The sequence below is a fragment of the Cryptomeria japonica genome, chromosome 3 (genome assembly GCF_030272615.1).
Source record: "Cryptomeria japonica chromosome 3, Sugi_1.0, whole genome shotgun sequence".
NCBI classification, from domain to species: domain Eukaryota; kingdom Viridiplantae; phylum Streptophyta; class Pinopsida; order Cupressales; family Cupressaceae; genus Cryptomeria; species Cryptomeria japonica.
This window is the reverse complement of record NC_081407.1, coordinates 8357659-8372074: the sequence shown is the minus strand read 5'-3', so window position 1 is coordinate 8372074 and position 14416 is coordinate 8357659. Positions and strand designations below refer to the sequence as shown.

Below are 14416 nucleotides of genomic sequence, written 5' to 3'. Positions count from 1 at the left end.
GCACACTTGCATTGTGATGCTAAGAGAGAAGTTTTACTTTTCTAAATAATTACTTTACTAGGTACCATTTTTTTCTTTTAGCCCAACATATAAAACCAATCTAGATAAGGCTTGGCTTTTTACAATTTTATACATATATATACATACATATATATATACACATATATACATATATACTGAGTCACCACGTTCAAATTTGAGTTCGAGTTCAGCAACCATGAAATTTGGATGAAGTTCGGCAAGGGCAAAAAGCTCGAAAAAAGAATCGACATTAAATCCACCTTATATAATTTTTTTAAAATATAAATAATATATCCAATAAATTATAAAAACAAAAATTAATATATATTTTTAAAATTTAAAAACAAAACAAAAACACTTAATTAACAAAATTAACAAGTAAAAAATAAAAAAAGCTATTTAGTATTTAATATTTTACTCTAGTTGACAGATCAATAAGTAAAATTGAATAATGATAAATTACATGTACTAAATATTAATATTTTAATAAAAATTAATATAAATTAAAATTATAAAATAATAAAACTCACCCCGTAAGGAAAAAAACAATAATACTTTCACATTTATATCTTAATAAAAACTAATATTAATTAAATTATAAAATAATAAACTCTCACCTCATAAGGAATAAAACAATAATACTTTCAGGTTTATGAATATGAATAACATAAACGAACTTCGGGGGAAACCTGTCGCGCCTGAAAAGGGGCTCACGAACACAAACAAATGGAGCACGAACACACAAACGAAGCACGAACAGAGACGGATGACACACAAACGAAGCACGTACAGGCACGACTAGCTTCAACAACACAACAAACGAACTTCAGCTTCAACCGGAACCCTAAAAAACCAAACTCATATTTCCATCGTACGAATTTGAGGCAAAAATTTATGAATTTAATTAAATTTAATAGGTTCGCCGAATTTTGAACTTGAAGCTGAAAATTCAGCGAATGCAGTGACTAAGCATATACATACATACATGCATACATATATGTATGTGTGTGTGTCTGTACACACGTACACACACACACACACACACACACACACACACACACACACACATGCATACACACACATACATACACACATACATAGACACACACACACACACACACACACACATACATACATATATATGTATGTGTGTATGTATATATGTGTGTGTGTGTACATACACACATACACACACACACATATATATATGTATGTATATATATGTATGTATATATATGTATGTATATATATGTATATATATACATATATATACATACATATATATACATATATAAACATGTGTGTGTGTGTGTGTGTCTGTGTGTGCGTGCATGTATATGTAGATGTATGTGTGTATATATATCTGTATAATTATATGTATACATAAGTGTGTGTGTGTGTGTATATTAAGAGAGTGAAATAATAAGAATAAACCAGCCGCATCGAATAAATATACGAAAGCACAACCTAGCAAACATAATCCGCATCAGTGAAAAAATCATCTACTTGAATATGTCCTAACTCCACGGTAAATCCTCAGCTAATTCCCTCACAGCTTCTTCAGACTTCCACAGGCAGACTAATGCTTTTATTAAGTTTCAGTTATTTTTCATATACCCGTTTTAGATGTCTACAGTATTTTTTAAATAGCATAAACAAATTCAGAACAAACTACGCAGGTTCTATTGGGCCCCAAACTTGATCCAGAATGAACCAATCTAAGGTCCAGATCTTCCAAGTCCAACAAAAGCATGGTAACTATGCCCCATACACACATAGTCCAATCATCTAATAAAATATTCGCATATAAGCAATTATGAAACTACTCCAAAATGCAGCTAAAGTCAGCTATATGAAATGGAGTCTTCCAATAACAAATGAACCATGGGTATGGGTGGTCACTGACCCCCATGAAGGGGATTCAAAGGCTTTAACTCCTGAGAAAAATTAAATTTGAGGTGGGTTTTGCCCCATGGTTTTATACCCATTATTTTGTAATATACTAAGCGGTATTCCATATTGATGTGCCTATAATTACTGTCACAAGGAATCCAAATAAGCCTAAGCATTGGAACAAAAAGCCTGATCATATTGTGAACAATCATTTAAACAGCGCACCTTGTTTTGCAGGGTTTTTTCCCAAAAAGGTTTTTACAAGATAAACTCTCTTGTTATACTGCGAATACAGCATTATGTTCTTTCTACTGCATTTAGATTATGTCAACATTGCTTCTCCTACATAGGTTTGCCAATAATTTTGCTCTTCATTTTGTGTTAAAGTAGGGATTTAGCTAGTTCTTCAAGAGAAAGTGCATATTACATTTAAAATAAACCTTTTTCTTGTTTGGGACCTCTACCTAGGTGAATCTTTTGCATTAGGAAAAATAGTGATTGATTCAAGAATGAAGATTAAAAATATTTGATGGCCAGAACTTTGGGTTATGGAATCTTCAGGTGGAAAACTCCTTTTGAAGAAACATGCATTGGTTGTTCTGTCATCAAAAAAGCTCACAAATATTAAGGCAAAAGATCATTTGAAGATGGACTGGAATGTCATGTGTCCAATCTGGTTGTAGCCTTTCAATTCAGTGTTGTCAAATGTGTTAGGGGATCTAGCACTAAGAAACAATGGGATAAGTTGATGTCTTTGTATCAAATGAACTCCTTAGTAAATAAACTCTCTTAAGATGAAAAATAGCAAATTAGTGACTAAGCATATGAATTTTTTTATGTTGTGTAAAAATTGATGAAGAAGATGTATGTACTATTCCATTATACTCTGTACCACATGCATATGATAATCTTGCTATGGCCATTAGTAGTACATCATCTAAATTAAAACTCGAGGATGAAATCACACACTTGTAATTTGAAGAATTGAGGCAAAAATACATGGAGTATCTAACAAAGAGTGTCTAATTTGTGAAAAGTTGATCCCAAGGGAGATATAAAACCAAAGTAGCCGGAAAGTCCTTTGTCCCTCCCTCGGCACGTGTATCCCCGTATCCGTTCCCATCTCTGAAACAGATACGTATCCGATACAACCCGGATACACGTCGAATACTGTACCCATGCATTTTAATTATAAAAAACTTCATTCATGCATTTTTTTTTTTTTTAAGGTATAAACAAAACCTACACCAAATGAGAAAGACAAATGAAATGTTTTTCTATTTCAGTAACCCATTTTTTGGGTTATCTTCCAATGCAACTCTACTTTTTTGCATATTGTAAAATGTTAAATCAACTTATCATTATTTATGAAGCAATTATATGTCTATATTGCTTTTGAAATAATGAAAATCTCCTTGAATAACTTAGAAAATTGTGTTCAATATATGTATGTGTTTTTTATGAATGAAATATCCAGCCGTATCCATATTAGAGATCTTAATAAAATGGCTGTATCCGTATCCGATACCGTATCCGTATTTGTATCTGTATCCGTGTCCATGCAACTTTGTATAAAACAAGTCAGCGAACTAACAATCGATTTCTAGAGGTAAATCTAAATATCTAGGAAGACCCATGAAAATATGGTGGAACTATGGTAAAACTAGCCATTTTAAAAACCAAAGATGATCACAATAGATTGTCAAAGCTAAGGTACGTGATGAGGCCACTTCCACAAAAAAGAAGACCTCCAATGAAGTGGGTAATATATGCCTATTATCTTCAAGTCCACATGCTTGTCACAATGCATGGTTGATTGAAACAAGTGCTCCCTTTCATATGACTCCCCACGAGGAGTCGTTTTGCCAAAATGAAAGACATAATAGAGATGATGTCAGCAACAACTCATCTTATAGAATCAAAGAGCATGTAACAGTAAAGATGATGTTTTAAATGGCCAAGCAAAAAGCAAGGAACCAACAAAACCCCTCACTTATCTAGGCAAAAGATCACTAAAAGGAGCAAAGAAATAGAATTGCAACAACCACAAAGTGATGAAAGAGATGAAACAACTTAAGTAAGGACACAATAGTCAACACTCAATAAGCAAGATAGTCACAAAACACACAATCTCCAATCAGTCATGGCCAACTCTTGTACTACTAATCAATACTCGCAAACCTAAAGAATAATAGAATTATTAAACTCTGCCTAGGGTTTTACATATTCTACGGTTGCCTAGTAACTTTGTATTTGTAAATTAAACGAGTGATGCAGATGTACAAGTAATATTTAAGGACAAAATTTCTAAGAGCAATGGTATTGGCATGAGGAGTTTGCACTAGAACACTATTTAAGCTTGAGGCAAACACTATGTTATAGATGCACTAACTCTACTGTTCCTGAGACAAGCAATGTAACAGACAAAACAATACATTGCTTATACAGGAAACAATGCTTTGGCATCACAGAATGAAACATACTGAAAAGGAAAACATTCAAGAATTGAATGTTACGATATGGATCATAAAATTTCTTATTGCTCCTTAGATTTTGATATTTGTTAATAGTGTGTATATGGTAAACAGAACCGATTATAGTTGCCCACTAGTGCCACAAGAGCATATGGGATTTTACAGCTGATAGACAGTGATATGTTTGAACTTATGCATTCCCCATCAGTAGCAAATCTCTATTTTATTGTATGTGAATGGTTGAGTTAAAACAGTGAGTGTTGTTAGGCAGGTTGGAAGCTGGGCTGGGTCACGGTGATACCCCTGGAGCAATAAAAAAAAACAGTGAGTGTTGTTCCAACTGGCTCAGTTCCCAAAAGGGCTTCCCAACATAAATTTTCTTGTTATACAATTAGTAGGCCAATATTTTATTTTTACTACATTTGAAGTTCTTAGCATTGCTTCTCTTGCATACGTTTATCAATACTTTTTCCTCTTCAAAAACAAGTCACAATATGTGATACAAATAGTGATCAACAACAAAATTGCAAAGGTGTTGCAACTTGCAACAATGAAAGACATTTTTGTTCAATGAGTTTACTGAATTCTTTAAAAGGGTGGTTCTAATGGCATGATTTTCAAGTACAGCTTTTAGAGGTCATATTTCCCTCAAGATTCATGTGACTGCAGATGCCCTCGTATCAAGAAAGAAGCAATGCTGATGTAATAGATAACTGGATAGATCAACTGGTAATATAACATTGGATGAATGACTTCCTTTCTGAAGAATTTTATTCTATAAAATGATGCAAATATACAAAGATTATAGATTAGATTATACATTACATTGCTCATAAGAGAGCTACAAGTGGGTATATATAGGATACGTCATCTAGAGATGTGAATATACAACCACAATGGGATAAAGGGGATGGAGTCACATGTGTGTGCAACATCCCCACTACACTAGAAAAGTACAAGTGGAATGATGTAAATGCAACCTGCCTAAGGAGATACCTACCTAAGCAAGCTTAGTCTATGCTAGGTGCATAATATGAAATAAAGTAACTAACTAAATGCAAACACATAATAATGCACCACCAAGGTGCAACTTGTGGCAACCTAGATAATGCATAAAGTTTCTATAGACGTGCAATAACCATAGGCTCTCAATGTTTTTGGAAAAGGCAATTATTAATGAATTTATGCAAACTAATTCAGGATTTTAACTTAGGATTCGGTTTGTAAGTCTTCTCACCCAAAAAAACTGGTGGCAAGCCTACAGTACCTTACGAGAGAAAGCCTAGATAGAAAAAAATTGGATAGGCTTGTGAAAAGTTCCTAAAAGCCATCATGATAGATACAACCTTAAAGATGTCTATGATGATTGTTGACAGCTTCTGGATTATATATGGCAATGGCAGTAAGATGGACAACCTCAATTTCAAAAACATCCCTTACCACCATTGCTTTATGTATTGTATTGTCAATTGATGGTTTGGTTTCTACAACACCGAACATATAAACATCACTTAACAATATCACTTGTTGCATTGCCAATCTATGTTTGTGATGTCATCCTTACCCATTTCATAAATGCATAATTACAAGGGTTGAGGTGGCATGGGGTGGACGCCAAACTTCCCTCAATTAGATAACTACGAGGGGAAAATTAATACAATTACAAATAAATTTTAATGCTTGAAATTTTTAAAAACAAACAATTACAAATATTAAAATACCTTGGACAAACTAAAGAAGCTGAAATTTAATTGATTGAAACAAGTAATGAATTAGAGTTGCCATTCATTGGGTTTGGATATTGCTTGCTATACTACCCATGGCTAAATGAAAAGTTTAATATCAAGGGTTACACGTACATCTTGCTTGTTTTTCATTCCACTATCAAAGTAGCATTAATGAAGTCAGATTTTTTTAATTGATCAAATGAACTAACAGCAGCAGCCATACCTTATTTATTTTTCACTGTTAGTTGTTTGGAGCAAAACACACATAAATTTGAAATTTCTAACAATGATAGTGGAAAACAAATTGCCAACAATAGCTCATAACTTCAAATCTTAATGGCGTAAGTGAAAGCAATACCCATTTACATTGAAAGCAAAAATTTATAATGCCTATGTGTACAGAAGACAAAGTAAAAGTTTGTCCAACATTTTGAAACATTTAGTCCCAAAATCCATTCTCACGGATTGCTATATAAGGATGCATTGCAAACAACCATAAATCTTCCAGTAGGCAAAGTTGGAACTGAAGCAAAATGGCTTTGAAATCGATTTAAAAAATAATAATTTGAAATGGATTAAAATATCTCTCCAAAAACAACCTGAAGGAAATGAAACTGCTTTTGCAAGTAATATGGGGAAAATATAATGTTGCAAAGTTACCTTAATTTTTTTAATGCACCAAAACATGAGGCATCGAGATATCCCCTCTACCATCCTAAGGGCATCACCTTGTTTGGGGACATCGCAAAATATTCTTTAAAAAAATAAGACACAAATACCCCAAGTGTTGGTTTGTGGCAACTGATCATGCTAGTACTGTACACTCTAATGTACCCTTTTTTTTGTTGAGAAACCGACATTGAAAAAACCCTAATAAAAGGTCGATTGTATGTTGCCCTAAAAAAATTGCATGTTATAAGTGGCTAGAATGGAAAGGGCATTGTAATGGTTTTGTACTGATTTACTGGATAATAAAAAAGCTTGCATGGCTGTGTTCTGTGGATGTAAACCATTTTGGGTGAACCACGTTAAATCTCTGTGTTATTTGTGTTGTGCATTTTTCTTCATCTTTTGTGTATTCTAATCTGCATATAATTATTAATTTGTATTTGCTCCGGATCTGCCAAAACCCTAACACCAAGGACATCTCAACCAATCATCATAGCATCATCATATCAATAGGTAGTAAGTGTAAAATTTAGTTAAGGAGATAAGCGCCCAAGATGAAGGAAGCCTAAAGGAAAGCACAAAGAAGACCAATATGAGAAAATACTTATATTCTAACCAAAGGACATACTACAATGAGATTATATACAAGAGATGCAGCAAGAGGTGATTATATACAATACACCACCATGAGATAAGGATGTAGTCACATGTGTGCACATCTCCACCAAACTAGGAAGTACAAGTCAAATGATACAATTCAACCTACCCAAGTAGATACCTACCTAAGCAAGTTTATCCTATCATAAGTACATATAATGCAATAAAGCGATAAACTAAATGTCAACTCCTTAGTACATTGTGTCATATATCTATGCACATTCAGCATTCAAAATTCTACATTCAATCATAAAATTGGATGGGATACTAGAAACCATACAAACAAACAAACATAACCAAACTATTTCATCATACAAAGTCCTTGAAACAAGTCAGCTTACCAACAAGGAGTAATAAAATTGATATTTCAGCATCTACTTTCTAGAATTAATGCAATCAAGGCTACTACTTTCCAAGGTAGGGTGAATGATCCAAGAGAAACTTTGAATCATTCAGCTTAGTTCTGAGCATGATTTTTATAATTAATAATAATCGAGGTATTTTGAAATTAGTAGATTTTCTTATTTTGTATTTTTGGAACTAATTGTAGCTGAATTAATTTCATCACCTAACCTTTCCAAAACATATCTAAATTTTAAATTTCAATTCTAGGCTACATCTGATGAGTTATAGCCCCAAAAGATGGCATCACCAAAAAAATGTCACACCATCAATTCATTTCAATTCCCAATCTTGACCTTATCCATTGCTACATTCTAGCTTCCACGAGGGAGAGTCATCCCTATGAGAGATGAATCTACAGTTCTCCAGGGAGAATCCATTTAGTTTTTTTAGTAACTTATCATTTTTTTCAATGCTATCAACCTTACTCTGGTCAATGCTATCCATTCAAACCAGATTTTGGAGTTGACTGCTCTTCTCGACTCAAGGAAACATGTGTCATCCAGCAAGAAATAAGTTAGCAGTAAGATAACAAGGTCAAAACAACATTTCCAGACAGAAGGGCTATAAATTATTCAAAGGACACCTGTAGAAGCCCCTGTGTTGTACATGGCGCATATGAAAGAGAGTTGATAATCCATTCTCGAACAACCCGTTGCAATAAAGAACGTATCGTAAGCACCCAACTAGGATCTGTAACGAGACCAGATGGCACTTGATTATTAACCGAGAAGAGCAATGTGTCTAAACAAGATGAACTCCAGAGAACCTGCACAAAGATAATCTCTCAAATTTTCAAATCCACAACACCACATTTTGAGTCAATTAATGTACATTCAAATAAACCGTTGAAAAACTAAAACCTTCCAGAAAAGGAAATCAAACCTACCTGTGGAAATTTATTTTGTAATTGACTTATCAAAATGATGGATATATCCCTGACACGTTCGTCCCTATGAGAAATGTTTTGTATAAGGAAGCATGCATGTGTTGCAAGTACAGTTTCCCTCTTCTCTGCCTCATCTCCAGTTGCTGTTACTCTGTCATCCTATAGATAAAGAGAAAGTCACTTATTCTGAAAAAACAGAAAACATTCAAATTGTTTAAGCAGATAAAACAGACTATATTATCCATACATACCCTCCAAAATCAACAAACCAGGCAAAAGCTATCCAATACATATTATACACAAATTCTTAGTGACACAGAGTTGTTAACTTTAAGGAACGTTTGTATTAAAAAAGGATCCTGTCTATTAAGGAAGCATGTAACAAATTTGACCAATAGAAATATATATAACAAAAATGAATAAGTTACACAGAAATAATGTCGGTAGCAAAAACATAGTGGATACGCACTGTCTAATTTTCTCCCAGAATGAAGCATACACGTGAAGGAAAGCTCATTGGATTACATTAATATTCACTATTTTTTGGCTTAACAATATCATATGACAGAAATATCCTCAAACTGCATGTGAACACTCATTTAAAGTGCTTCCAGATACACCTATATTAACATCTTGCAAAACAAATAAGAATCTAACAAGTGCAAACCTTTAGACCACACAAACTATCCATTATCATTAATATTATCTTAGATAACTGAACTAAGTTCTGACATTCAAGAAGCGTTTATCATAGAAGATCCTTTTCTTCCAATCTACTAATTGGAAACATGACTAATTTAACCCATAAATACCCAGAAAAAAAATTTCAAATAACTTATAACAAGAAGATGGACAAGCAGAAAAACAATAATGAGTGGTGATGGATTAGTGTTTCCCAAAAAGGCATAGTTCCACAGAGTTTCCTTGACAAGGGGAAGTGGGGCTGAGGAGACAAGTTTCAGGAACAGGGGACTAAGGACCTAAGTTAAGGGACAGCGGGGGGCGGTGATGGCGCACTATTGGGAGGGGCAGCGCTGAAATACATATAGTACTTGAAATAATAGTTATAAAAAGATGTATAAGTATAAAAATTACAAATGACACTTTGGAAAACTTGGAAACTGCTAAAATTTGAAGTGAACATTAAAATTTACAGTGAACAATGAAAATGTAATTTCAATGATTAAAATGATGGTTACAAATGTTCAAAATAACAAAATGGACTGAAGTGAAGTCTCTAATCATCCCCAAATGCTTCTTCTTGCTCCTCCTCAACCTTCTTGCACTTCACTCCCACTCTTTCATCTTGCACCAATATGCAGTTAGGCTTCAACCTTGGGCATAAGGATCGAAACAAATTGAGTTTTTTAAAAGATGCAATTTTGGCAGTTTGATCATAGGATACTCTTGGGCATCCCTGAGACAATTGAGAGACTCCTAGGAGTCCCCCGAACATCTCTAGGATGTCTTGACATCCCCAATGCCTGGACAGCATCTCCAAGGTGACAAAGGTAGTGGCAGTGCGGTAGGGTGATGTTGTCCCCAAGTTTCAAAAGCATCCTTGTCCCAAAGTTACAGGGATTTTTAGAGGGGTCAGGTCCCCATGGAACACTGCCAAAATGGAATATCTAGGAAGGTAGGCTCATATGATCACATATGCACTGACAAATATATAGCCCAACAATCTCAAATAGCAGAAAATTGTAAATATCAAATTCCAACTTTAATCAAAAAAAGTTTATATTCAAGAAGCATTTGTCGGAATAAATACCTTTTCTTTCCATCAATTGATGAAAACCATATTACTTTGCCCCAAAAAATCTTTAAAAAAAAAAATTTAAACAATTTATAAGAAGATGGTGAATGAGCAGAAAAATGGCACAGTAGTGATGTGTTAGTGTTTGACCAAAACAGAACATATCCACAAGGATAAGCCTGGCTGCTCAAATTTGCACTAACTCGTTAAAAACCCAACAATCTCAAATAACGGGATATTATAAAACTCAGATGCAAACTCTCAACCAAACTGAATAAGTTGCACAGAATTAAATGCAGCAGCTAATACATAATAGATAGCCACTGTCCATTTTCTTCTCAAAAGAAAGTGTACGCATGAAGGTAAGCTCATATGATCACATATACATTTGCTATTATTTAGCTTAACAATCTCACACATGATAAGAACTTCCTCAAATCGCATGAAAAAGTAATCAAATTAGTTCTGGGTACATCTATATTAGCATCTTACAAACAATAAGAATCTAACAAGTACGTAAGCCACGCATCAAACAAGTCATTGGTGTAAACAAGCTATATCACCTAAGTAGTTTCATCTTCACAACTACTCAACCTATTACTTAAGCTTTCTTAGGTCATTTACTTTTCATGTTTCATGTCATAGAATTAAGACACTTGTCCTCATCTCAGTTTGTCCTAGGGCTCAATTACCGGTTTTGTCGGTTTGGGGCTCCAAACGTGAACCAGGTCCACATTGGGTTCGCCTTGGGTTCACCTAGGGTTAGCCCTTTTGATTGTGGTTTTGCCAAGGCAAGGCGAACCCACAGTCAAAAGGGTGAACCCTGACCAAACCCGACCAAACCCAAACGCAGAACCAAGCGAACCCACAGGCTGGGCCAATCAAGTCACCAAAAAATTTATATGGCATATGACATAATATGATATCAAATGCCAATATCAATGATGAAGTAGCATACTTAAATGTATGTATATTTCTTTAATTTTTTGCATACATATATATATATATATAGACAAACCCAACCCACGAACCCAAAAGGCAAAAAAAAAATTCCCAAACCCATGAACCGGGTTCACGTCCCTGAAACCGATCCTGAACCTGAACTGGTAACTTACTCCTAGGGTTTAATCCTTGCCTTTATAGCGAGGTCATCTTATTGTTTTGTAAGGATTTTGAATCCTATATTCATTGTTTTCTGTCAATATAGCAATTCTTTCCATCACATCTCTCTTGTGAATATATTGTCTTGTCCATTAGGTACCTGCCCCTATGAATTCTTCCATTTCTCCAACATGGTATTAAAGAGTTGAATCAACAAACCACATTTCTCCAAATTGGTGGTGACATTACCAAAGAACTTTGACTTTTTTGCCCCCTTCATCATTGGCAATTTGTTTCTTGAAGCCCATCTCCAAAAGCTCTGTTCTTACATATACAAGCTCCTTTTTCAGAGCTTTTTTTTTGGAAATGGGGTAGAACTTTGCGATCTTCATGGTGGTGTAAGTAATTTCAGCTTGGGCTTTCAATTTTTTAAGAATGATAATTTTCTCAATGATTTAACTATGCAGTTTTCATTTTGGAAAGTTTTTAAGGGCCATAACTTTTGCATACGAACTCGTTTTGAGTGCAACTTTTTCAAATTATGTACTTTGGAGTGTTGCCTTCTATTTTCTCTCATCTTCTAGCAAAATTTATTTTCAGCATATGGTCAATTTTGGACACTGTAAGCATCTATTCAATGCACTTTTTAATTGTAAACAAGCTGAGATAGAGTACCATGTATTATGCTTATATTTTGGGAACTTGTATATCATGCTGTGCCATTATTGTACTCACGCTACTATATAAAGTGTCATAGAGAATTTGTTGTATGTGCTTTGTTATTGTAATCATAGCCTTGTCTATCATCATGTGTGTGTGCCTTGCTTTTGCACACCCTTTCTTGTTGCATGTACTATCTTGTGTGTGTTCTAATGTTACTTCTTCACCATCTTGCACTAAATTGTGACACAATTTCCATGGACCTGTCATACCTCTCCCTTGTAAACATTACGATAGTTATCATATTGTCGGTGCTAATGCTTCCTTGGTTTTACGTTAGAGTGAGTTATGTATCTAGTTTTCGTTTCTATATACTAGAGAAAATGCAACAGCTAGTTACCCATGCATTTCAATAAGATGGAACACATATCATATAGACACTCATGCATTCATGTTTATTGAGGTGACATATCATATTGATGTCTCAATTGTATCTTCGATTATCAAATTGTAGACTCAGAGTACGGTCGTTTGGCTCACTCGTGCAAAATTGTGACTCTTTCATCCTAATCTTCATCCTAAGCTCACTTGAGGTTCTTCTATATTAGGGCTATAGTAATTATTTTCCAACCTTTATTGCAACTTCTTCACACTTCAGTGGTGTTCTTCATGTTCCTACTCTTCAAGGGACAGCTTTTGGAGACTTCTTAGTTCTTCATAATTTTCTTTTCCACTAGAACATATTTTTTATCTATAACCAAAGCAATCCTTTGGAGGTCATGTTGAGATTTTCACCTACAAATTTTCCTCCTCAGCTTTATTTGTGAACAACTTATTTATACATGGATATCTCATTGGGTTTTGTAGTCAAGACCCATCCTTGCATCTTTAATGTTTTATCATTCTCCCTAAGTTGCAATTGGGGACCTATTGGTGTGAACAAGATAAATTACCTAGCTAGTTTCACTTTAGGAACTATTCACACCTAGCCACTTAAAGCTTACTTAGGTCATTTGCTTTTTTTCTCTAATTTCATAGGATTAAGACATTTCTCATAATTTTAATTTGTCTTGGAGTTTTATCTTTGCCTTTATAGCAAGGTCATCTTATTGTTTTGTGATCATTCTAAAGTTTATATTTATTGTTTTTTTGACAATATAGCAATTATTTCCATTGCATCTCTCTTGTGGGAGGTAATTTGTCTTGCTCATTGGATTCTTCCTCATGTGAGTTGTTTTATTTCTCCAACACTACTAGCATTGTCGGAAGCTTAAAGGCCCCATGGAAAGGGTAATATGTGATGCAAAAACTAAGTTCTTACATTCAAAAAGCAATTGTCATTGAAATTCTGTTTTTTCATTTAGTTAGCTTTTCTATAGCTGTTGCTTGACAGTTGTTCTCCTTCAGCGGGGTGCTCTCCAAAAATAGTGCATCAATCATGTTATACTTTTTGTTTCAGTTTTACCTATCTTTAGCTGGGTGCAGACCTCTTCTATGTTTTTGTAAAAGCATACTGCTTGCTTTCTCTAATGTTTTGAATGGATTCTAAATTCTGCAAGAAGCTACAGTTATTATTTTGTAACAAGGTGCTTTTATGCTTGCTACTACATACAATTGAAATAAGAGAGAGAGAGAGAGAGAGAGAGAGAGAGAGAGAGAGAGAGAGAGAGAGAGAGAGAGAGAGAGAGCATACTTGAGCATTGAGCTAGTTTAGTGCAATTCATTAAATTTTAATAGAAAAAATAGATGCCGTTTTGAGAATTTGTTATTCATATTTTTAAAAATATGCATTTGTAGATTTGCATACTTAGTTCTTCTCTTCTGATTGGAGATTTTGTTTTAAGCTACTTTGTAATTAGGGTTAATTTTCCAAGTGCGGAATCTGTTTGTATAGAAAGTGTATTACCTGTGAGAGGAAGCTGTTGGAGGATTTCAGAGGCTTTATGCCCTATATTCAATAATTGATCTGGTTTGGAATAAGTAATAGGTTGACGGGTGAGATACCCTAAGGGTCCCAATGATTGGAGTATTGATCTACAACTATGATAGGATGCTGACCTGAGTTACTCCCAGCAGAAGTTTAGTTTTAGTGTGTTCCAACTTCCAAAGGTTGAAAGTACGACTTGTCTCAATCTCAGAGACAGTGATCATCTAGAGAGTGCTTCCA

At 34.4% G+C, this 14416-nt stretch overlaps 1 protein-coding gene across 1 annotated transcript in view; it reads right to left on the bottom strand.

The window, feature by feature from the left end:
* LOC131065650 (phosphatidylinositol 4-kinase alpha 1) overlaps positions 1-14416 on the bottom strand; it is a 127759-nt gene that overhangs the window by 68062 nt on the left and 45281 nt on the right. Inside the window, exons 10-11 of the mRNA XM_058000230.2 lie at positions 8733-8891; positions 8430-8612 (exon numbers count right to left, since the gene is read on the bottom strand). Of these exons, the coding sequence (XP_057856213.1) occupies positions 8430-8612; positions 8733-8891 (342 nt within the window). The remainder of the gene's footprint in view (positions 1-8429; positions 8613-8732; positions 8892-14416) is intronic.